Source organism: Pithys albifrons, chromosome 1 (genome assembly GCF_047495875.1).
Source record: "Pithys albifrons albifrons isolate INPA30051 chromosome 1, PitAlb_v1, whole genome shotgun sequence".
In the NCBI taxonomy this organism is placed as follows: Eukaryota; Metazoa; Chordata; class Aves; order Passeriformes; family Thamnophilidae; genus Pithys; species Pithys albifrons.
Genome location: NC_092458.1, coordinates 84,642,398 through 84,667,899, shown reverse-complemented (window position 1 = coordinate 84,667,899; position 25,502 = coordinate 84,642,398). Strand labels below are relative to the sequence as shown.

The 25,502-nt window shown below is 38.6% G+C and overlaps 1 protein-coding gene across 2 annotated transcripts in view; it reads left to right on the top strand.

Annotated features, from left to right (window-relative positions):
* Positions 1-25,502, top strand: part of ACER3 (alkaline ceramidase 3) — a 59,060-nt gene that overhangs the window by 12,453 nt on the left and 21,105 nt on the right. For both annotated transcript variants that reach the window (XM_071557220.1, XM_071557229.1), the window contains exons 2-4: positions 12,641-12,751; positions 20,022-20,074; positions 24,827-24,879. In XM_071557220.1, the coding sequence (XP_071413321.1) occupies positions 12,641-12,751; positions 20,022-20,074; positions 24,827-24,879 (217 nt within the window). The remainder of the gene's footprint in view (positions 1-12,640; positions 12,752-20,021; positions 20,075-24,826; positions 24,880-25,502) is intronic.

The following is a 25,502-nucleotide window of genomic DNA, read 5'->3' as shown; positions in this document are numbered from 1 at the left end:
CAATAAGGCCAAGTGCCGAGTCCTGCACTTTGGCCACAAAACCCCCCTGCAGCGCTACAGGCTGGGCACAGAGTAGCTGGAGAGCAGCCAGGCAGGAAGGGACCTTGGAGTACTAATTGACAGGAAGCTCAACATGAGCCAACAGTGTGCCCAGGTGGCCAAGAAGGCCAATGGAATCCTGGCCTGTATCAAAAATAGCGTGGCCAGCAGGCCCAGGGCAGTGATCCTTCCCCTGTACTCTGCATTGGTGAGGCCACACCTTGAGTGTTGTGTTCAGTTCTGGGCCCCTCAGTTCAGGAAAGATATTGAGGGGCTGGAGCGGGTCCAGAGAAGAGCAACGAGGCTGGTGAAGGGACTGGAGCACAAGCCCTATGGGGAGAGGCTGAGGGAGCTGGGGCTGTTTAGCCTGGAGAAGAGGAGGCTCAGAGGTGACCTCAGCACTGTCTAGAACTACCTGAAGGGAAGTTCTGGTCAGGTGGGGGTTGGTCTCTTCTCCCAGGCACTCAGCAATAGGACATGGGTGCACGGGCTCAAGCTCTGCCAGGGGGAATTTAAGTTGGAGATCAGGAAAAAATTCTTTCCAGAGAGAGTAATCAGGCATTGGAATGGGCTGCCCAGAGGGGGTGGATTCCCCATCCCTGGAGGTTTTTAAGGTGAGATTGGATGTGGCACTGAGTGCCATGATCTGGTAAATGGACTGGAGTTGGACCAAGGGTTGGACTTGATGATCTCGGAGGTCTTTTCCAACCCAGTCAATTCTATGATTCTCTGCTGTTCACCATACAGTAAGCATATTGGGCTCCCCGTGGGCTCAGCTCATATGTCACTGCATGTTGCCTGTGAGAGCCCTACCAGAGGCTCTGAGCTGACACCCACAGCTTCTGTGCCTCAAGCTGGTGTCTCTCTAGGCAGGACTGACACATGTTGGGCTGGATGTACTTGGTCGGTCAAAGCTGTCAGGTGCAATAGCTGTGCATTCTGCTCTGGACAGACCCTTGGACTTAGAGGACTTTGTGCAGACACTGAACATGAAGCCAGGATGCTGACACCAGCAGAGAAAAAGAAAGGTTGGAAGGAGTTAAGAATGATGAAAATTAAATGGATGATCACTGAAACATCATATTGGTCACTGCTTAGTGACTGAAGAGTAAGTTTCCACATCTCAGTTGTTTCCTTCCAGTCTGACATCATCAGTCTGCCTTAAAATAACATTTAGAATACATTTTATTTTGTTTTCCAGTAAAGCCTGTAATAGAACCAAATCTGCCCTTCAGCAACAAGCTTATTGCATGTAATATTCTAACTTTACATCATCTCAGCCTAATCTCTTTAGACTTTGATTGCATTTTCCAGCTGTAAGCACTTGCTTTTAGCGAGCTTTCTAGATTGGTATTTCAAATGATCTGCCTATGTCAACTGTTTTTTAGATTTGCTTTCAAAATCCTTCCAGGTGTACTTCAAAGTAATTGGTCTGCTTACTATCTTCTTAGATGCATGTTTATTAGGGAAATGGTGCTATCTTTTCATGTGGCTTCCCATATTCTAGGAAATTAAAATATTGCAGGATGACATATCAGCTAGTTGTAATGCAAGATTATTCCTTGTAGTCAAGTTAATTTTGGATATCTTAACCTGAGAATAAAATGTCCTGTAAAGCTGTGTACTGTATCTGCCCAGGCTGCTTCCTGCAGTCTCAAAAAAATGGTGACTAATAGCCTTTTTGTTACATCCTTAAATATGTTATTTTGCATGTAATGCTCAGTTCAAAATGCAAACACCAGTTATTAATGCCCTGCACTGGTGCCAGGCAAAGGTGTTATAGACACAGTCAGAGCTGCAGCAAGATAATTGGCTTCAAAAGGGACGAACATGGCTTTTAACTTAGGTGTTATAGCTACCTTTATTCTAGCCTGTCACCTCAATATTTTCTTTGCAATTACTTTGATAATTACCTGTTAAATTTCACAGTTGGTTCTCCATTTTTAATCTGCCCTTTTAATGCTCTTCTAGAGAACAGCAGCTCATGCTGACCTCAGACTTCACTCATGAAAGGCTTTAAGACAGATCCCTCTGAAAAAAAATTAGCAGTTATTCTTCTTAATAAAACCAAAAACATCAATACAAGTTCTGGGGTTTTGATTGCTTTTTCATTTGCAGTAGCCTTTAAGAACTCCAGGAGAAGGACAAGGAGGACTCCACTATGCTCAAAATGAGAATTGGTAACAAAAATATTGTTTCTGGAAAGTACCCAGCTCTGACTCTGCCACACTTTGAAGCTTTATTTATGAGAGGTGGTGTGGTGAACTCATTCATTTTTATTGTGGAGGGTAAGAATGGTCTTGTGGCTAGAGAAACACTTGGGTGTTTGCAAGTCCTGCTTTCAGTTTTATGAAGATTTTTGTGTGACTCGAGCACCCTCATCTAGCCTGTCCTCTGCTTGCAGGGATATTGAGAGTAAGTACACAGAAGACTGGGGTTGCTTAGGCCCTGCAGTAAATAGGAAGCCAAACAGGTAACCAATGTGTTTTGGATTTGAGGAGAAAGATTAAAAACTCTCTTATTTCATCAGTGAATATTTCCCCATCTAACTTTAATTAATAAACACAAATGTGGTATTTTTGGGATTGCAAAGATATCTACTTCTTATGAAAAAGCAAGCAGAGCTTTAAAATGTGGATTTGTGTAGTATTAGCTTTCACTCCTTTATCTTTAGTGTAATATACACAAGAAGCAAGGTCAGTATTGGTAAAGTCTCCTGTTGGATTCTGATTTTCGAGTGTCTACTACACAGTAGCAAAGCACTTTGCAGGGATGCGGGTAAGGGACAGGACAGCTTCATTGTAACCTAGGGCAAGTCAGAAGCAGTTTATTATAAGCATACCAAAAAGGCTTGTGCATATGAAAATACACCCACACTTCACAGGTTTGAACTGGGCTTACTTGTGTGTGTTTTGTTAGTCAGCAGTGTCGAGAGCTTTGTCTAATTACCTTTGGATTGTTTCGAAGAGCAGAAATGTAACATGAAATACTGTAATCAGAGTAAAACCATGTATTAAAATATTAGCTGAACTAGTATGATGAATGTCAAGGGAATGAATTCTGCAACTGGAATATAAAGTGTAAGGTCGTAAATCAGAACGTATCACTTGACACAGTATGTTGGAACTGCTTAAATGTTCACTGAGAATAAAAATCAAATTGCATTGTTAATATTTTTTTTCCTAAAATTACCTCATTGCCCCTCCTCAACCCAATAAATCACTGAAACCTCTTCAGAAGGGTATCAGTGTACATTTACAAATCCTGGAGTAAAATGGAGGCCCAGCAAGGCAGAAGCAGCCTAGAACATATAGAAGAGCTGCCCTGCACGCTGAATTTAATCTCTGAAACCTTCCAGCTGACCATCAGCTCTGCAGCATCAATGCTGCCTTCAGTTTTTTTGGCCCTGTCCCAGCACTTGGACTTACTGGGAGCAGTGCTTTGCCGGGGCTGAGATGAGTGTGCCTGGAATGCCGTGTGCTCACACCAGTGGCATGTGTCTGTGTTGGTGCTAGCATGGAGAAGGAGCCTGTGTTCTGCCTCACTTACTGCCTTTCTTTGCATGCAGGGGATTGGTTTCTCTGCATTATCATGCAGCGCGTTGTCAGTTTTGTTTGAAACTCTTCCAGAATTCATGGCTTCTTTTGGGAGATGTTTCTGCTGCCAAATAAGCTTGGTTCTAGATGTTCTACTGAAGCTTCCCTTTTCTTTGTCTGTTAGTGCTGATCAGAATGCTCTTCTTTAGTAGTGCAAATAGTTTTTCAGTCCTTCCCCCACGTAAGTCTGTTGGATTCCATGTTGCTTTCCTGTAGTTACTGCCTGGCCAAGATTTAGGAAGCTATTCTTTTCCTTTGTAAGTCGTTCTTTTCCTTTGTAAGTCGTTCTTTTCCTTTGTAAGTCGTTCTTTTCCTTTGTAAGTCGTTCTTTTCCTTTGTAAGTCGTTCTTTTCCTTTGTAAGTCGTTCTTTTCCTTTGTAAGTCGTTCTTTTCCTTTGTAAGTCGTTCTTTTCCTTTGTAAGTCGTTCTTTTCCTTTGTAAGTCGTTCTTTTCCTTTGTAAGTCCTTCTTTTCCTTTGTAAGTCCTTCTTTTCCTTTGTAAGTCCTTCTTTTCCTTTGTAAGTCCTTCTTTTCCTTTGTAGTACTCCTAGTTGCTGTATCTGCTCCCTCCCTCACATTTGTCCCTTACAGTTTTTCTCATAATAGGATGACAACATCTACACAGAGCTAGATTAATGCATATTGCTTTGTAATGTGCTCACTTCATCACATTTTTCTATGCTGTTTTATCTTTTAATGTTATGATTCCTATGATCTCTATGACCTTGCTCTCTAGATTTATGATTTTATTTTAAATTTGGAGATCTAATAGTCTCTCCAAGTAATACGTTAGTTTAAGTTGTTGATTATCCATTTTTATCGATCTTAAGGAAGCTTTCATACATAGTTTATACACTTCAGCAATTCTTTCAGTATTTATTTTCCTTTGGTATTTTTCCCATTTTGCTGTGTGGTGACCAATACCAGCTGCAGCTGAATTGCTCAAGTTGTAACTTGAGTTAAATCCTTGGTAAACAAAATCAAGGCTTGCCCAGTATTTGGAAAGGAAAATTACAGAAGGTGAAAAATGGAACTAGTCACTTAAAAATACACACTCCAAACACCCCTCACTCCCATTTTTTATTTTATAATTTTATATTTTAAGCCAGTGCTGGTTGTGAGCTTCAGCCTGCAGTAACGCTGTGTTGTATTTCAGTGAGTAGCAGGAAGTTTATATTGCTCCTTCATACACATTAGCAAGTAGGGAGTTCAGTAATTACATATTGGCAAAATTCCTGTCAGGATGACTTGGTTTTCTCCCCTTGAGGTCCTTCTGAAATATCAAATGGAAACAGGAGTTTTCATTTCCTGACACTCGGAAGTGCAGTTATTGTAGACTTTGAAGTGGAAGATATTAAAACTGGCTGGTGGAAGTGAAAATCTAATTGCTGCACTGCCCTCCTGGTGGTAAGCCGTAAGCGAAAACAGCACGAGATTGAAGTTAGTGGCCAAACCAGCCAATTCTGTGTAGTTGGTTCTTCTGAACAATGCTGAAATCCTCTTATTTTCAAAAATCCGTGACTCTGAATTAGTTATTTTGACTGATAATATTTAGCATACACTATATGGAAACTTGATGGCTTTTATTCAAATTAATTCCCCTGTTGACACTTTGAATGCTCTGGTAGGCCAGCTATGAAATACTTGTTTCTTAGCAAAACCTCCTGTATTAGATTTGAATGAGTTTTTTCTTCTTGTAAGGAAATACTCAGATTCCCCCTCAGTCTTTAAGCTCTTAGACTACCTAATCCTTCAGTTCATATCTAATTTCCGAATATGTTTCTGTCTCTCATTGTTTTGTCTAATGTGGTGCTGCTGGGCCACAGGACTCACCTTTCTTTCACTATCATTCTCTGTGTGTTTGTCTTTGGTTTCATATTCTTAAAGGTCCTTCCAAGGGAAAGAAAGAGTCTCCCTTAAAAGAGAGGGTACCTAACAATAGATGGTTATGCTCTCAAATGTGCCTTTATTTGCATAGCTTTTCAGTTTCTTTAAATTTGGTAAGCTCTCTAGTAATGAGCTGTAGTTTGTACTAGAAGTGCATGAGATGATTTCAGAAACAAAAGCCATGAAATAGAATTCCTTATATCTGAAAGCAGATAGGATGAGTCGAGTTCTGCATGATGCCATCTGACAGGCTTTGTTTTTTGTAATTATTTTTAATTTCTTCCTGCAGTGTTGGAAAAAGATAAAAGCTACGTGATCCAGGAAGTGCACCAAAATTGACTGGGCAGAGCACCACAATATCCAGACAATGAAATGCATGTTTCCAGCCTTAAAATCTTGTTTAGTTGTGTGTTTTACTTACAGGGATATTTTGACTTTATTGCAACTGAGGTATCTGTTTGAGACAATAGGAGCCACTTTCCTTTCTCCTGTTTCACAGTGAGATGTTCTTAACAAGAGGCTGAAAACTCTTCCTGTAATGAATGTTGTTTATCTGAGTTAAATGAGCTTTTTATGTATAGTCAATGTTTTAAACTGAAAACATTTTCTTCTTTGCTCTCCGAGGGTAACATTTGTTTCTATTGGTTTTAAGTCTTGTAGAAACCATGAGAGTGTGAAAAGTCTTCATCTGACAGAGAAAGGAAGAGCATTTTAACATTTGAAAAGATCTTTGTGATTGGTTGGTAAATCTTGCAGTCATTCTGTGTACAAACATAAGAGAAAGCATCTCTTAACTCAGGGTAAATCGCATCAAACGCCTTATCAAAAGCTGAAGATGGTAATTTCTGCTTCTTTTTTGTAATATCACTTTTCTTCCCTCACCAAAACAAGCATCTATATTCTAACTCCCAGTGTTGTTCCTGTTTTTACATCCTGTTTATTATTTCTTTACAACCATGTTCTGTTACAACTTATTTACAACTTTACTTTTTATTTTTTCCTTTTGACTCCTCATCCAAATTTATTGTAGAAATTACTTTCTAGTGTGGAATTAACTACATATTTGGGAAAATGGAAACTTTATGAAAGTAAGGTTCTTAAAATTTGTGTACTTCCTGACTGCCTGTATAATGTCTGTATGACAATAAGCTGTATATTGTGCCTGTGTTTGCCTGGAGATACTATTTCCTCTTTTAAGTTAATATTCTTTGTATTTGAAGTCTGTCTTTGTACAGATATTTGTGCATTTATGATAGTATATATACTTTTTAGGGCCTAAAGATGACTCTGCATGTACATCCATCATAAAAAAGACTTGTCAGGTTTTGCAGCTGTGTTTGTAGAACACGGTGCAGATGTGGTTTAACACTCATACTGTTCTTCTTGCAGACAGAGGCTTGTTGGAATGATGTTTTGCATAAATTTGCTTTTGTTCTGGTATCATATGGCATTCACTCAGTGAATAAAACTACTTTGAAACAGTGGTTTGCATTAAAACAGACTTGCAAAACTTGTTTGAAAATTTGTGCAGTCAGTCATGCAGTCTGCATTTATCATGATTAGACATTAATTTTGCCCTGTACCCAGTACCATGTATAATCTTTGTGGAGATGACCTGCTTTAGTACTGTGATAGGCCACCGCATCATGCAGTCTGATTATGGAGATTACTGAGCTTCTCCCTGAAAGCAGGTTCATCATGCTGCCTATTTCTGTTGGGAAGCAGTTGTAAATATTTCCTCTTCACTGGGAAGTTTCCCTCTTTATTGTAGCCTGCATCTGTTCAGGGTTGTATGGCCAGACTTCATGAATGCAGATTTGGGCAGCGCTCTTCCCATGTGCCCTTCCAGCCTGCACAGTGGATGTTTTAGGTGAGGCACAGTGTGCGCAGAACTGGCCCCACCGTTTCAGTCCTGAGGTCCATTTGCCACGGCCGAGCAAGCTTGGACAGTGACAGGGAAGTCCTCAGGACTGTCACAGCACCCGGTACTATCCGGGGCTGACCCTGCTGAGCATCCGAGATGTGACGGGATGGGATGGCAGGGAGGCATTGAACTGCCAGGGGACGGTCCCACTGAGACTTGAACTCAGAACCTTGGGATTCAGAGTCCAGAGTGCCCTCCATTACACCACGGGACCGCCTTATTCAGGGTTAGTTTATATCTATTTAGTCTTTGTCAGTTGTCTTGGGTTGAGCTGGCAAGATGCCAACTGCCCAACACAGTGTTGGAGCCTCCCTTCCCCCTGCCAAGAAAATTGAGAAAGGAAAAAAACTGGAAACTCAGAACAGGTTTAAACTCAAACTAATTGTATATATTTATACAGAAAAGAGAAAATGAAAAGAAAACTACAGTATAACATACACCTAGACAAGTTAGATGTAACAACAATTTTCTACCTCCCACCGAAAACAGATTTCATTACTCTAGATTTATAAAATACTCTAAAAGACACACAGCAAAGCAAAAGAAAGAGCATAACAATAAAATGTTTCTACTTCCCTGAAACTAAAACCAAATATGATGTAGTGGCAGCAGGAGCAAGGCGCAGGACAGCAGCAGAACCTCCTGCCTCTACTGCAGGCATGATGGAACTGAGAAACTCCTCCTGCCTATCTCATATTTGCGTCATCTGGTATGAAATATTTATTTGGTTACTTAAGTCAGGTGATACCTGTCTGTCCTAGTCTACATAGATTCTCTGAGCCTTCTAAATTGAGGCCTAGCTAAAACTACCACAATCTCCATTCTTTATGTCATACCAACTGACATCAAACTCATATTCTATATCTATCTACTTCCCACGTTTAAACAGTCTTTGTTCTTTTCAGACCTGTTTTTGACCCTTCCATACTGTAGGCATTAGCCCATTAGGATGGAGTAGATACTTCGGACAGGAAAAGCAGTTCATTATTTGGACACCAACACTGGTTTAGCTCAGGTCTTCTTCACCCAATGGTTCTTGTCCTGCAACACACAACTCAAAATGCAAGTTACTTTGTCTTCTCAAGGTTAAATGTCTTTGAGGCACACATTGGGATCATCCTATGACTTTGTACTGGGCAGTGGCATTTAGCCAAGCTATACCATAACATCAGTGTTATCCTCTCATTCAAATAGCTCCTTGTCTTTGGCATTGACCCATGATGTATTTACAGAGTGCTGTTTTAATCCACCCAGCTGTTTTGTTAAGTAGCTGAGATGAGCAATTTTTGTCCCTTCTAAAATTGTGAGCTCCCAGTCATCACTCCCATCTGAGTGGTGCTTCTCTGCACACAATGTGCTTTCTCTTTTCTTTTATCGATGACAAGAGAAGAGTGTATTCTACTGTTGACTTGCATGAAGACATCACTATTTTCCCTGCTTCTACTGGAAATAAATTTAGGGTGTTGTGTGCCTAGAATGATGGCTTATGGTCAGTCACCATGCAATCTAAATTCACTTTTCTGCCTCTTCAAATAGATTAATCCTACATTTGGAATAAGGATTCATATTCACATTGAAAGGTGTGTTCTTCTCTATCATATTTAATCCTGTTCCTATCATTTCAGTCTGCAAGTTCATTAATTTCTTTCTCAGGTAATGTGGGCTGCCTTTCTGTTGACAGATACACTAAGGTAAAATGCTGAGAAACAATCTTTGGTCACTAAAGAAAAATTAGGTCACTCCCTGGACCAGTATTCCAATACTGAAATATAAGAATGCTATAGAGAGTTAAACCCAGGCCCATCCATGCACATTCATCAAATTTCTGATATATTGTATTTCCTATAGGCATAACCAATAATCTCTTCTTTAATTATTTTGCATATATTTGGCCTCATGCCTTAGTTGCAATTTCTCCAATCTCTGATTTTCCCGTGGAGGTTTGCTGCATTATTCCCACCCCCCCCAGCCCCCTCCCCCCAATTTTCTCAGTAAGGAAATTTAGAATATTAAGAAGAATATTAGATTTTTTTGTCAGTTTCAACTATTTTCCCATTTTCAGCTTCCATACCTATTTCCTTCAAAGCTTGTTTCACTCCCTTGTTTGTTAATTAACTATAGGGTTATGGGTCTGTACTTGTGTCACCTTTTTCTTCTTTCTTGGTATTCTTTGCTAATATCTGTGCATATTGAACTGCCATTTTTGTTGGAATTAGTAAAAATCTCTTTTGATGAATTCATAAGCTATTCTGTGTGAGGATAATCCCGTAAAGATTAGCTAGACTTTTATGAAATATACACTCCTAGGGACTTTGGGTTTGCAAGAGGCCTTGCAGTTTTTGTTCTTGAAAGAAGTCATTTTGCTAGCAGCATGCCAGAGGACTGTGTTGTTCCCCTTCCCCTATTTCCCCTTTAAAAAAAAATTGTGCAGCTTTCAATAAGTATATTTGCAGATAGGCTTCCTAATCCGTCCTGCAAATGCTCTGAATAATATGGGCCAAAAAGTATGGAGAAGGAGTGGCAGGAATTTGCAACTAGATTAGTTCTTCGGCATTTCCTCCCTCAGCAAGATGGTCCTAGATTAAATGCTCATAAATTTTCGATAATTTTACGTAATTACAGCTTTACAGGAAGCGTTGAAACCTTCCCTTTCCTACTGAAGATTCTGTTTTCTGCATTCTTACATCCATCCAAAGTTTGTTATCCTACTGCAACTCTCTTCTACAGTCATGTGCCTTCCCAGTCACGGATAAACATCATGGTATTTCTTTTGTTTGGCATTTTCGTATTTGAATTTTTGCCAGGTTTTTGACAGTTTCATAACTCAGTGACCTTGAACAGTGACATTTATATAACAGCTAAGAACTTCTATTGAAAATGAGCATAGTTGAGGACTACTTTCAAAAACAGAAGATTTACTATCCAGACTACTTTCCAAGGCTCAATGACATCTTTACATGATTTATGGGAGTACATGGTAATGGTCCATATGCCTCACAACAGAGTTTTAGTGAATTTCTTTCAAAACTGGTCTCCATTGAAAGTGAATCGCTACCCATTGCAACACAAAGGGAATATGGTCAAAGGTTAATGATTCCCCAAAGAATTTAAACATGTAAAAGGTCTTTTATATTGGTATAAACTTGTATGTCTTTGCAGAATCTGTTTTGGTTTCAAGTGTACTTCTTTCCTGTGGAGGAACTTACTACAGAGTTGGCTAGAAGAGTAAAATCTCTGCTTTGCTTGTTGTAACCTGGTGAAATTCATGGTTGTGCAGGAGATGGTGTTAAATTAATGAGGAGGTGATTTACTGAAGATCTGATAAAAGTCAGATGTGATTTTTGCTTTTTACTTTGAGAAGACTGTCTCAAAGTGAGATTTGTACCTACTCTGTGCGAATTTAGAAGAACTATCTTGTTAAAGGTAATTAGGTACTTCTACTACATGTGTTCTGAAATAAACCTTTTTTCCATTTGGGTCTAATTTTTCTTTAAAACTGCAAAGTATGAATTTCTTTTCCCAGATGGGCCATAATACTTTGGGGTTATATGAAAATAGTTTGGTAATTTTTGCTTTTCTTTGGGGTGGACCTTGGCAAGTACTACTCCTGAAAAATAGATTCTTGAATTAGAAGCATAATTCAGACAGGACCTGCTTACTCTTGTTCTTTGTTTTAGAACATAAAATGCTTCTGATATTTTTTGCTGAATCAAAAAGACAGAAATGGGGGGGGGGGGGGGGGGTGTTGATGTCTTCATAGCCTCATACATTGTATTTTTCATTAGGATATTAGGAAATAAGAGTTTCAGTTTTATATATATTTAACTGATGATGTGTGAAAGTGTGTAGTTTTACATAAGCAACATTCTGCCTTTTATAACAGATTTGCTCATTTTCACAAATTGCATGGCATTTAATTCCCATCACATAACCTTTATTCTCAAAATCACGATTTGTGGTTAAGCTAGAAAGCTGAATCTGCATCTCTTCTGCTGTATACCATTTCCCTATGGTTCACTTAAACTTTGCAGTTTTTCATCATACTTATGCATAGGACAGCACAGTTTGAAAAAAAACAAACCAAAAACATCTTTATCAGATTGCCCCCTGGTACAAGAGCTGGGCTCTTCGCTTGTCATTGCTTTGTCTTGTTTCTGCAACATGGGTAATTTCTTTGGGTTGTGTAGCATGTATCATAGAATCACAGAATGGTTTGGGTTGGGAGGAACCACAAAGATCATCTCATTCCGACCCCAGGCAGGAGACCTTTCACAAGCCACGTCCAACCTGACTTTGAACACTTCCAGGGGTGGGGCAGCCACAGCTTCTCTGGACTACCTGTTCCAATGTCTCACCACTCTCACAGTAAGGAACTTCCTCCCAGTATCTAATCTTAACCTGCCCTCCTTCTTCCCTCATGGCTACATGCCCTTGTGAAAAGTTCCTCTACAGACGCCTTGCAGGCCCCACTTAGGTATTGGCAGACAGCTGTAAGGTCCTCTTGGAGACCTTGTACCATCCCAGATGCAGCAGGAGGGATGGAGAGCAGTTGTGTCTTGCTGAAGTTCAGGCTCTTCATAAGCTCTCACAGTTGCCCATCATGCTGATCAGTAGAGGCTTCTGACTTTTTATTCATCCCTATTGTACTGCCTTAAATTATGGTCTGTGATATGTAGCATCACATCTGGCTTGTTCTGACTAGCACACTGAGAGTAAAAATTAATTGGTTTCATTTAGGAATGAGTCACTGGATGAGTTCTAAGAATTGGCTTAAGAAAACAAAAACCAGTCTTTTAAAATACCAGGCTTGAACTATTTGGGACTTATATCTCTTCAAGGAATCAGGTTTTAATTCATTATCCATGCTGTCAAGGTAGCCCTATTTTTCTGCCTTCTGACAAGAAAGTAAGCACCGTCAGTCACAATGTTTAGTTATGTTATTATTTTATTACTATCTGTATATGTGAAAAAAGACCAAATAGTTAAAAAGTTCTTTGCCTTCATGTAGTTAACTATGTGTTACAAAGATTTAACTTTTTATTATTTGAGAAAGGAGAAGACAACCTTTTGGATGAAAACTGTTGAGCCTGTCTTTAATGACTGAATTCAGTTTTACTTGGTTAAATTTAGTTCTGTTTAGTTAAAAGTGCATGCTACCGAATTCTAAATGTCTGCTTTTGGTTTCTGTCCTACAGGGAACACAGTGAGTAACCTGATTTTCATTCTACCTCCAATCTATGGTGCGATTCAGACTTATAAAGATGGCCTTGAAAAACGGTATTTAGCTGCATATTTGTGTCTTACAGGTATGTGTAAAACTTAGTTTGCTCTTTCATTATAAAGCAAGCTCAGATGTGCAATGAACAATACATCTAAATATTAATTAACCAAGTAGTTAAATCTAAGTACTATGAGCATGAAAAGTAAACCTCAGTTTGTTATATTTGTTAATGTTTACAGAAAATTGGTGTTTGTTGAAAGGACATGAAGCAAGAATTCAGCAAATAACTAAATGAGATTTTAAAGTGATCCCTTTCTGGCTTTAGGTCCTACTCAGTGCATCTTGGCTTACTGTGTACTTTTATGATGATTTACAGAAGGTGCCTTGTGTGTTCTACTTAGTTTTGCACTATATTAATAGTTTTGTGACATTTGTATAGAACAGCAATAAAAGAAATGGCCAAGATCTTGAGGGAACTGGAACTATTCTTTCATGAGCTGGAATTTGTTTTTGGTTCCTCTTTGACACATCACCCAACAATAACTGCCAGAGTAACTGGGAAGCTTTGCAAGGAAGGAAGAACATTGTGATGTTCATATTTAGATCGTCAGGGCAATCTGCTTTCTCAGTAATAACAAAATCCAGAAAAAGAACCTACTTCCTTGGAAATGTTAATCACTCAACTAGAAGTCATGTGCCTTATGAGAGGAGATGCCTGAAGATCGTTCAGCTTTGGCTGTTGGGTCTCAAACTAGATTTCACAGAATTTCTGTGTTTTCTGTGTTTTCTGTGGAGATCTTTCCCAGCCTTTGCAGGGGTAAGGGATTGGTAAATGTTACTTTTAGAATTGGCATATTCTGTGTTTAGGCAAACATTGATGAAAAACACGTATCCATATGCTAAATGTATCCTTGATGCAGGTTTAACTGTGACATATACTCTGTGCCACTTGGTGAGTTTGCAGTTTCATCAGCTTTGTTGATCTATATGGAAGGTAGGCAGCAGCAATGCACAGCTTTGCATATTGTCTGAACACTCTCCAAATAGCCATTTGTCAGCTTTTTGTGGTTTTGAGTAATTATTAATTTTTGTCTCAGTATGAAACAGAATTCTTGAAGGTCAAGGTTTACTTTTAAAAGGACAGGGAAAGAAATTGTGTGTAAGCATTTGCCGAAGTTGAGTTTGTCTGTTCTTGAGTCCAAGTATCCTATACTTCTATTCTTTTTAAACTAAAAACTAAAACTAAAAGTAATTAGAACCCTTAGACTGTCTTCACAGTAATTTGTGGCTACCTCTGTCAGTGACACCTTACGGTGGACAAAGTGTGCCACTATGTGACCAGAATGTCAGGCTGGCAAACCAGCTGGGCATTTCCCATATCCCATTTAATTTTTTTAATGTTTTGGGGTTTTTTGAAAGTCATCTGTGTTTGATCATAGTAATACCACGGACTTCAGTTTTATACTGTTTGTGATGCTGATGGAGTGTTGCTCAGGCTGCATATTCGGCAGCAGTGCTGGAGGGGAGTCCTAAGTTCCAGCTGGGCCCTGGCTCATCTGTGACTGGGATGGGTTTGACTCCCAGCTGGAGTGATAAATGCTTGCATGACTTGCTTTTTTTCTCATATGTTGGACATTAAAGGTCACTCCCAAAAGCACCTCCCTTCTGTTTTGTGTCTGCTTCGGTATTTGTAATGCTGCACTATTTTACAGCAGTTGAAGGATGTAAAAGAATGTAGAAAATTTTATGGTTTCTCTGTGAAAAACAGGAACAGGATGATTTGGAATCACAAACCTCTTAACATGTGCTATACTACAGAATAAAAGGAGCAAATGAGGACATAAACAGAATTTTAAAAATAGCTGAAATGTGCAGGATCATTGGCATTCTTTCTGTATGTGTGACTGAATGAGCAGCATGCTGAACTGGAGGTAGGTAGTAAGTGCACAGAAATTCCTTTTTGTAGGTACCAGTGAGTTCTTTCCCCCACAGGATTTTTGTTTATTAACAGATTTCACTCTACTTATTTAATTTGGAACAAACAAGTATAGACTTAATCTGTGAAGGGATAGTGAATTTAATGCAAACTTCTGATTCCATTTCAGGTACTCTTCTTCATTAAAGACCATATAATAGTACTTCTAACTAGCTGGTAGTATCTGAGGATTGTAATGTCAAAGTAGAGTCTTTAACAATTCTGCTGTGAAGATGGGGGTGGAAGGGAAGGCACTTTAGTTAGATTTTAACTCAGTAACTTTGAATAGTTACTGAGACTTTACAAGGTATGAAAAGACAGCTGTCAAAGCGGACGTTAAAATTAAATCTGTTAGCATATGAGAACATAAGAACTGTTGTTTCTAGACATTATTTTGATCCAAATCAGCTGGGTTTTTTGGATGCTTCCAGGCATTTAGCTGATTGCCAGTTCCTTTGTGTTCTACCACACCGTGTTCAGTGTTTCACTTGTATACACAAAATTTCTTTGCTTGACATTTATTTACTTTTAGAAGCAAATGCATTTTGAATTATGGAAGCACTATTTGTTTCACATACATGCTAAGATCTTGGCAGGACCATAAAGGGTATTTCTAAATAATTGTTCAAATAAATTTCTTGTTCATACTGGTGCTGAGACTAAGTTGCACTTCTCAGCAAGTTCGGTGAGATACACTGTTTCTCAGACTTTTTTTCTGCCACCTTTCAGCGCAAAGGGCATGTTGTTGATTAACTCAGTAGGAACTGGATATGGTTTCTAAGTTTTAGAGAACCATTTAATCAACCTATAAATTATGAAGAATAATCTTAAACCATGACTTTAGCATGGTGCATCTCCTGAGGTATGTGGAACAAATCAGACTGTCACTACCTCAAAGAATAAGCAGTTTGTTTTGAGTGGTTCCTTAGACACTAGGGTATTGCATATGGCTCTATCATATGTCCTCTCCTCATGCATCCTGGGAAACTGATTCTGAAATGGTTCTCAATTAAAAAAAATATTAAAAAAAGGGGGGAGTGCAACTGTTCTAGACTGAGGAAGATATAAAAAAGCGGTCAGTAGAGTAATGTACTTTATTAGATACTTCACTTGACATTTGGAAGAATTGTTCTGGTTTGGATTTCTTTGCCCTGTTTATTAGGGCTCAGTCATTCAAGCTGTGCCAAAGTGGAGGGAAAAAACCGATGCAAAAAGTTTTCTACATCAGGCATAGCCATAGGAACTTGTAAGCAAATCACTAAACTTTATTTTCAGTGAAACTGTATCTGTGAAAATACTTGTTAGCAGCTCTTCAGTCAAAGTTAATTCCCCTATTCTTACCTAACACCCGTAGAGAAGCTCCCAGGGCTGTGCCAATGTTAGTAAATCAAATGTGGTTGGGAACATTCCTGAGTGCTGAAGCCAAGTGGTGTGGAACAGCCCATGTCTGTTCATCTTAGCCTCCAAAACAAGGTGACTGCATACAAATTCCCTGCTGAGCACAGGGCCCAGACTCTTCTGGCTGCCTGGAAGCTGCCTAGGGAAAGTGCCAGTTGGAATAGTCCAGATTCATGCCAAAGACTGTTCTAACAACTCACTAGTGCAGACAGTTGTATTGCAATGTCTGGGAATAGTACCAGCAGCAGTTTACTTGTAGAGCTGTAACCTTGGAGTATCCAAGGTCTCTCCTGTCTCTTATGCTATAGAGGGAAACCATTAGAAAACAAAATAATTAATTAAAAATAATTAATTTAATTCTACTTTTTAATTGTTTCATTCATAGGCTGTTTATGATACAGCATGTTGGTTTTTATCTTTAAATCAGCTCTATCATTGTAAAAAAAGAAATGTGGAAGTCACCTCCAAATTTAAACACCTGAACATATGTGTCTGCCTATGCAGAGCACTCTGTCTGCCATTGCAGTCAGTAAAGCCAGAAGGATCATTTGACTCATTCTAAAATACCTGTTTGGCCAGCTGAATTACTCCGAATAATGCCATTCTCTTAGTGGAAGCTTTGACACCTAGTTCATGTGTAGATGCCTAAATAAAGGTATTTCAGGATATTTTAATACAATGCATGTACAGTTTAAATTCAAACCATTTCTGTGAAATGCTAATAAACTACCTTTTCTGTAAAGGATTTAGGCTTTTGATGAGACTTTTGAATGCTGGTGAATAATTCAGTTTGATATAACTATCACTGATTATGTGATACTTCTGATGCTTCCTAAAACTATTGAAATAAATACCTCTAGGGTTCAAATCCTGGAAATTTATACGGTACAAATATAGAGCTTGACCTTTTGTATAATGTTAGATTGTTTCTAGCATGGTTATTGCCCTTAAGTTTTTTGACAGTGCAATAACTGTACAAAGTAAAGTTTGCAGATGCATTGCTTTGATGTCATCTCTACCCCAACTGTTTAATCAACTGGCAGTAACCACATGTTGTGTTGCTGCAGGACGAAAGAAAACTGTGTTAGTCTACATATAGCAGCTAATCTGACTGGGCATTTCTGGTCTTTTTAAGTGCTATTGTGATCTCATAATATTGTAACTTATTGTCTAGTCTATGCTTAAGACAGGGTGGTCCCGTGGTGTAAAGGAGAGCACTCCGGACTCTGAATCCCAAGGACCTGAGTTCGAGTCTCAGTGGGACCGTCCCCTGGCACTTCAATGCCTCCCTGCCATCCCATCCCGTCACATCTCGGATGCTCAGCAGGGTCAGCCCCGGTTAGTACCGGGTGCTGTGACAGTCCCGAGGACTTCACTGTCACTGTCCAAGCTCGCTCAGCCATGGCAAATGGACCTCAGGACTGAAACAGTGGGGCCAGTTCTGCGCAGGCTGTGCCTCACCTTAAAAATCCACTGCGCAGGCTGGAAGGGCACGTGTGAAGAGCCCTGCCCAAATCTGTGTTCACCAAGTCTGGCCTTACATATATATATACATGGTTAAGACATAATTTTTATATATCTCCTGTAACTTGAGAGGTTCATTGATGTAAAAATGCCAAGTGACTTACAGTATCTATGAAAAGTGACTTACAGTAGTTAGGGAGGAAATGGTACTGCTTCAGAGGCCTTAAAGCTTCCCAGCCAATATGCAGCTTTTAGGTTCAGCCTGAAGTTAGATGGTAAGTATATCTCAAGATAGCTGCATTCCTGTAGAACTGCAGGTATAAGCTCTGTGTGAAGGCATTTGAGCTTAAGTTTTAAACCACTGCTTACTGGTGGCAAATACACCTAAGTTTGTAAGTTAAAGTGTGGCAGAAAGGTCATATAATTTATAGTCATGTAATATTCTGGATTATCTGCTGAATGCATGTATAGCAGACAGGTTTGACCAAGCTCATGAGCTCTCTCGTGATTGCAGCAAGTATTTGCAGCTGTTTCCATTAGAGGTTTTGATTTTAGGAAGGACCATATGATCAGTCCCTGTAAACTTTTCTTGTTTCAGATATCTGTTTTGTTGCTACATAATACAGCTAAAACATTGTTCTGCAATGCATAGTAAAATTTCATATTCAGAGAAAATCCAAGTGTGATCATTACACAGAAACAAGTGGTGTTTAATTAATTTTAGAAAGTAATTGTAGTCATAGGATTAATAACCCTGAAACACTAATATCTGTGGCATTCTTGATTTTTAGAAAGACTGGAAAGGAAAATTTAATCTAGAAGTAACTCCTCCTAATCTTATAGGAGGAAAGAGAGGAGTTCTGTAGCTGATTGTGGAGATTTTTAACCCAAATAACATTAAGAAAAACTAAAAAAAACCACAACCCAACAACATATTTTGTTAATTTAAAATCCGTTGAAATTTCTTATGCAATGATTTTGCCTGTATTTGAAAATTACATTTGTTACAAATTGTAAGAGTTTGTATCCTGTGACAGCCAGAATCATGGATTGTACGGTTTAATTATGATCTTAATGATTTTTTTCTCCAGAATTATAGTAGTTGTCATATATTATGTATACACAGAAAAATGGTTATGAGAATTTCTCATTAGAATCTCAATGAAGGGGAAAGCAGCTGTTGCTTATTGTTTGAAAAGATTTTTCAGAAGCAGACGAATGTAATCAGAGTTTACAGACGTGCATATGGTTGTTTATGTTTTAGTAGAGAGCTGTGCTCAATTTTCCCAGAGAATTAATGACATTAAAAGTGTTTGGCAATGTTTTTAGATGTAGCTTTGTTACAGTTTCAAGTTTCATTAAAGTTACATGCTTAGGTATTTAATTTCATTAAGCGTATGTAATAATTACATACATCCAAAGAAGCATCTCCAGACATGTCTGTAAGCTGTCCTGGGAATCCTTTACAGAATGCACAGAGATAGAGGTCTTGTTCATGCATCAATGGAACCTGACTGTTATGTGAAGACAAGGTGATGCTCTTGCAGCAAAACATGGCAGCACTGCCTGGTGATCAAGGCTTCAGTGCAAATTACTTGCCTTTCTCTGAAACAAGAGTCTGAGGGAAAACAAAATTTCTTGAAGGAAGACAAGACATTGCATCAATATACCTGTCTGTGCAAAATAAAAATGAGCTGGTGCTTGATCAGAGTGTTTCACTGATAACATTTCAAAGTAATGAATGATGCATTATATACCAGATTTGCTCTAAAAAGTGAAATCTAACTTCCAAGAAACATTATCCATGTCTAACTGCAAAGACTGTGTATAGGCAAAGTATGTATCTCATAAAGTAATTTCAGAAGTAAATTCAGAGTTTGCAAAGAGGGTATTTCAGATAAATATAAGTCATTGCTTGGAAGCTCATCTTTCTGTGTAGAAGGCCAGGAAATGGTGATCTCATTTCACAAAATGAATCCATATTGTGTGGTGTTTGTTTGCCTTGAATTTTGAGTTCTGAGTTCTAATAGCAATTAATTTCTGCTTAGAGAGACAATAAAAAGCTCTTTGTAAAATTTATGTTTTAAAACTGGACAATAAGAAATATAAGAGGCTTTCAGGAGTACTAGCTATTGAATGATGTTTTGCATTATAGAAAAATTGAAACCAATAAATCTTAATGTACTTAAAAGAAAAACACAAAAAAGGATAAAAAAAGATATATTGAATTATAATACTGCATTAATTCTGGGTTCCCTCTTTGAGATTACACCAGTTAATAGGAGACAGTATTGAGAGGATGGAAAGAAGACACTTGCCCACAAACTCCCAGAAATTCAGGGACATCATCAGTGATTTATGTATAAAGTAGAAGGCTGTAGAAAATAAGGATTCCCTGCAGTGGAATATGCTGATGTTATAATTTTTTTTCACTGTGAAGTTCATGCACTTAAGTTAATATACCTGAAAATTTTACATGTAGACTTTTATGTTGACCATAGTTTTGATTCTTTTTCAGCTGTGGGATTGGGATCCTGGTGCTTCCACATGACCCTGAAGTATGAAATGCAGGTGAGTACTGATATGTAGCTGTAAATCATTTTATCTGTGTATCTCACTCTACAGTCATATTGCCATTTCTTGACTAGATGAAACTCATATAAAATGAGTTAATCTACCTTAAGTATCATTGTACATGACTCCTGCTTTCAACAAGACAGTACTTGAGGCCTTATTTCATTAGGTATTTTCCACTGATAGCTATACAGAAATATCTACTTTCATGTAAAATAAGAGCTGTAATCAATTGCTTTTGTTGGTAGAGGACACTTTATGCTTTGGGAAATCATGTTATCTTTTTATACAAGTTGTTTTAAAATTCCTACAGCTTTGGCTTAATAACAAACAGTATAGACTAGAGTTATTGTTATTTATTTTATCATTTTCATCTTTAAGTTTTCTATTATGTTTTCTATTTATCTAGACATACTTGTAGTGTTAATAGTGAATTCAGTATGTTTTGAGTAGCAGTAGTTGAGTTGTCTTCTATCTTATTTTCAGGTAGAAGGCATTCAATAACAAACCACAGGGCACAGGGATTTAGTCCTGGTATTTCCTGTTTTCTAAACGGACACAGGAAGTTATGTCCTATTGTCCTCTGTTAGGTCTTCGAAGATTAATGAAATTGCTCTTTGAATCAAAGTCAGGATGCAGTGGGATTCGGTTTAAAATTGAGAAACCTACATTTTAAAGTCTGCTGGAAGTCTGTGCTCTCTGACCATTGTCAGTGGAAATACAGTTAAGTCAGTGGAATTTAGTTAGTCAGTCTGCTGGGCCAAGTCCTTGTCCAGACTCCACTGGCAGCCTTCACTTGAAAAAGATTTGTTTGTCTGAATATAGGTGTTTAGTGTGTGCTGGCTTAAAGGTAAACCAGCAGGAGAAATGAACCCAACACAAAAGAGATTATAAGTCTGGGTTACAGTTTAATAAAAATATTACAATAAATGCAATGACACAAAACCCAGAAGTATAACCCAGCACCTTCAGGCACAAACATAATAGTGTTTGTTGGCCCCTGTGCTGAGCCCCACATGGTTCCCCTGAGTCCAAAGTAAAAGAGAAAAAACCTGTTGGTGCAGATGACGGTCGCAGTCTCATCAAGAGTGGTGGTCGCAGTCCTGTCGAGGTTCTGATCCTCCTCTGGATCCAATGAGTGGTACCAGAAGTCCCCAAACCCCAAGATTATATCCTGTCAGGTTCAGATGGGAATGCCCAGTACCCTCCCCCAGGGCGGGGAGTCACACAATGGGTGATCTGACTCTGTGAGTCATGGGGTATTTTGGAATTGTTCATGGCCCATTAGCAGACACGACCCCTCAGGCTGGGTGTGAAGGTGCCAATGACTCCCCAGAGGGGAGTTATCACAGCTCTTATCTCACAGGCTTTTTTAACACCCATCTTACACCCTGAGAGGTTGGGTGTTCCCTGGGCAACTGCTGTAAATGGTCCATTGTTAACAGTTCATGAGAAATGACATACAGGGTGGAGAATACACAGCTTTGGTCACACCCACAGTGGTCCCAGTTGCTGAACTAGGACACAGTGTTATTTTAGACCTCTTAGACCCTGTGAGTGGTCTGTCAGGCCTCCAGCTGCAATCCTACAGGGGTGCAGGTTTCTTAGCTTCTCCTGACACATCTGCTAGTCTTGGGCGGGTGTATTGGAGGTGACAGAGCATCTCAGATGGCATTAGGCAACTATGCTGTGGCAACAAAATTGAGTCCTGGATTTCTACTGATCACAATGGGACCTGCATATTGCTGATTGATTAAAATTTGCCTCCATAATGCTCTGTTTGACATCTCTGGCACGTGCTGGAGACTGCCAGCCTCTACGGAACATATAGTTGCCACGATGTAAGAACATTTGGTGCTTTTCTTAGCATAAAAAATGTGGTTTGTAGAGCCATTTCACCACGTCCCCCTGAATTAAGGTATGATTTACCTGTATTCTCTTCTCTGGTGAAACTGCCTTGAATTTCCACCTTTTTCAAATGTCTTCCCTGAACTGCTTATTCCTAACACGGCCAGTATTTCAAATCCTCTTTTTTGCACTGATGCAGAGGTGAGCAAGGGTGCTGTGAAACCCACATCATTAAAATGATGCAGACTAAAACAGTCTTGCATAGGGGTTTGGGGGGGGGAGGTTGTGTGTATGTAGAGGCTATTTTAATCCAAGCCACTTTGCTGCTACATGCCATGTAGTTCTGATGTTGCATCAGAACAGTTAAGGGGCCTATGAACTGTGGTAAAGTGTGGGCAAAGGCAGTGAGAGAGAAGCAGGAATGTCTTGCATCATTTTTCCAACTGTTGTAAAAGCGTTTGTGTGAGGCACAGAAAGTACACTTATTTTGGCAGCCAAATAAAATCTGCAAGTGGCCCATAATTACCCCAATTGCTACCTCACAGATCACCATGCAGGAAAGAGTTCAACCAGTAAATAACCTTTTCTCATTCACTTTAACTTTTCTTATGATAAAAAATCAGCATTCATAGCTGCTCAAAGAGATTTGGGGTTTTTTTACATTTGTTTTGCAATCTTAATACCGTAAAGGGTCAATTCAGTTTGCTTAAGTAAGAGAAATGTGAAAGCTTCTGCTCTTGAAAGCAATTGTTTAGAATAATGCTGAAGCATTCACCCCTTTTTCTCTTATTTTTATGTGAATCTGCCTAATTGTGCATTCCTCAAGAGTCTGAAATGCTTATTTAATCAGTAAAATCAGCTCACCGAGTTTTCTTCTTTCCATGGTTCTTCATTGCCCAGGCATGCCTTTGACATTATTTCTAGAAGCATCAATTCCTTTGGATACAGAAGCCATTGTCTTTTGCATGCAAATTCTATATATGGAGAGGCTCTTTGTTGTTACTGTAATGTCCCTGAGGTGTTGACAGCATATGAATTGAATATGAACTTGAGTGTAATCAGCTGTCCAAATTTGAAAAATTTTTCCATATTGTATTTCTTGTTCTTCCCCCCCTTTTTCTTTAATGAGGTGTTAAATGACTCACAGTCTTTAACAGCCACATGGATTAATCTTGCAGCTAATTCCTGTCAGACTTGGAAAAGCACATCAGTGATTTTATAAAATGTTATTACTATAAAGCTGAATTCAGCTACTGCTTCTATTTTTTCCCCTCTAAGATAAACTAATGTGATGGCAGGGTGCCACCTAACACACCTGTTAGCTTCAGCTGCTATCAGTGTTCCTGATATTGTCTTTGTGCTACCTGTTGTGGTCCCTGACCCTGTAATGCACTGGTGCAGAGACCTGCAAGGTTAGTTGTGTGGTGGCTGAGCTGCTGGACCTGGCACACTGTGGGTCAGAGGAGTCCAACCGCCTCCCTGGAGAGGAGCAGGGGAAGTGTGGGTGAAGAAGCAACACTTCTCCTTTCAGTGGCTACTGGTTAGCAGAGATGTTTAACAGCATTGTGAAACATTTCCTGAACTTTCTATGACCAAAACCACTATGAGCTAATACTTCATACTCAGTATAATACATTTCTCTCCTTCTGTAAAGAATTAGATCCCTTTCTTTTTAACCCAATGTGAAATTTCAAAACTAAAATGAAGTTTCTGACAGTTAGAAAAATTATCCCAAACAAAGCAGAATCAGGCTGGCTTTATAAAAGGGTTTGAGTAAGCTGCTATTGCTCCTAAACTGTTTCATTATTCAGAAAAGCATGGTTGTGTGCTTATTAAGTAACCTGTGCTAGCAGTAGGAAAGCAATTTCTGTACAGGCACAGCCATCAAGAACTTTCAGAGTGATGATGGAAAAAGATCAAAATCTTCTTTGCATCTAGTTCTTGTTTTTCTTATGAATGAGTCAAGTTCTAAAAAGCCTAACTATTGATGTTTGCTTAACATATTAGAAAGTAGAGGCTGTGGATCTTCACTGATCCATTTGTGTGCTTTTTCATGATTTTCAGTCCTTCATAAGAGGAGGTAAGTTTAACTATGTATTTATAAGCAGAAATTCATTAAAGTTCTTTGATGAGAAAAGTTTTAGAAGAAAATGGTATTATGATTTTTTTTTCTTCTAATGATAAATGGCAATTTTGAGCGTACCTGTTCTTGGGAAATCAACTATCTTGTGGTTGCTATTTTAGTTCCATGGTATTAAGGTGGCAAGTTCCCAGAAAGATAACTGTTTTAGCTGTAACACACTAGTCTTCTCCCAAAGTATAAAAATTATTTGAGACAATGAAACTTTATATGCAGTCATAATCTGGAGGGTAGAAAACCCAATAAAACACATGAACTCCACAACAAAAAATACCCACCAAACAATAACCCCACATCAAACCCCAAAAATTTCTGTCTCTGAATTAAACAATGTAAGAAATTGCTAAAATTAGGAAGTAAACATGCAAGCACATTGCCCATCGTAATGGCTGAAGTTGTATTTCATGGTATGGAAAGAATTTGTTTCACTTTCTCTGTGAAGTAAGAAGATGCTACTGACTGTAGGACTATAGGTGGGATGCTCCTCTTCAGTCTGACTTTACAAAATTAATTCTTACAAGTGTTTGAAGGCAAGCATCTTTGAAGGTGTGGGCTTTTATGAAATGTCAAAAGATTCAGAGTAATAAGCTTATTTGTGAGCAGCTTTTGACACTGCTACATGTTAAAGTGCTGTCAAGAAGGTGGATATCCAAGAGATGTAAAAATTCCTGTTTACTTAAGACTTACGTCTCCTTAGTTAACTTACACAAGCTTGTGATTTAAAAGTAGTTTTCATGGTTTGATGTCTTTGCTTTTTATAGCTGTTGGATGAATTGCCAATGATATACAGTTGTTGTGTCTTTGTCTACTGCCTGTAAGTATTTGCTAATTTCTTTTTCCTTGAATATTTATGAAATGTTAACTTTTGAAATGTAGAGTGTCTGCAGCTGAATTTAGTATATAGTGAGATGAAGCTTCTATTGCTTTCAGTGAGATCTGGTTTTGTACAGTATTACAGCATTGGAGGACCAGGCTGGCATTAGTTAGTCCTGGATTTTGCTACTTTAGATATATTTTACCAGTGTTTTTTAGCAGGAAAAAACACCACTTTTATTAAAGACTTAGTGTAGTATACAAGCAGAACTCAGTGCTACTTGGTATAAAAAAAGTGGACATAATAAAATCAACTTCAGTAATGCCTACAAAAATAGCAACATTATAATTTATTGGAGTTGGATTTCTGTGATGTAGTCTGACTCCAAATGCAAATTTCAGGTTTCTGGCTAAACCTGCTTTCCATTCAACTAGAAAATTAAAGAATGATTTTGTGAAGAGTTTAATGCATATTTTGTGTGGAGTCTTGGAACATGGGTGACAGCTTAATGCAATGCCAGGATGCTTTCACCCATTTAATTTTGGGAGAAACATAACATTTGATGACTGTAAGGATACCCTAAGTTGGCTTTTTCTTGCCTGTTGCTGCAAGGTCTGGATTTA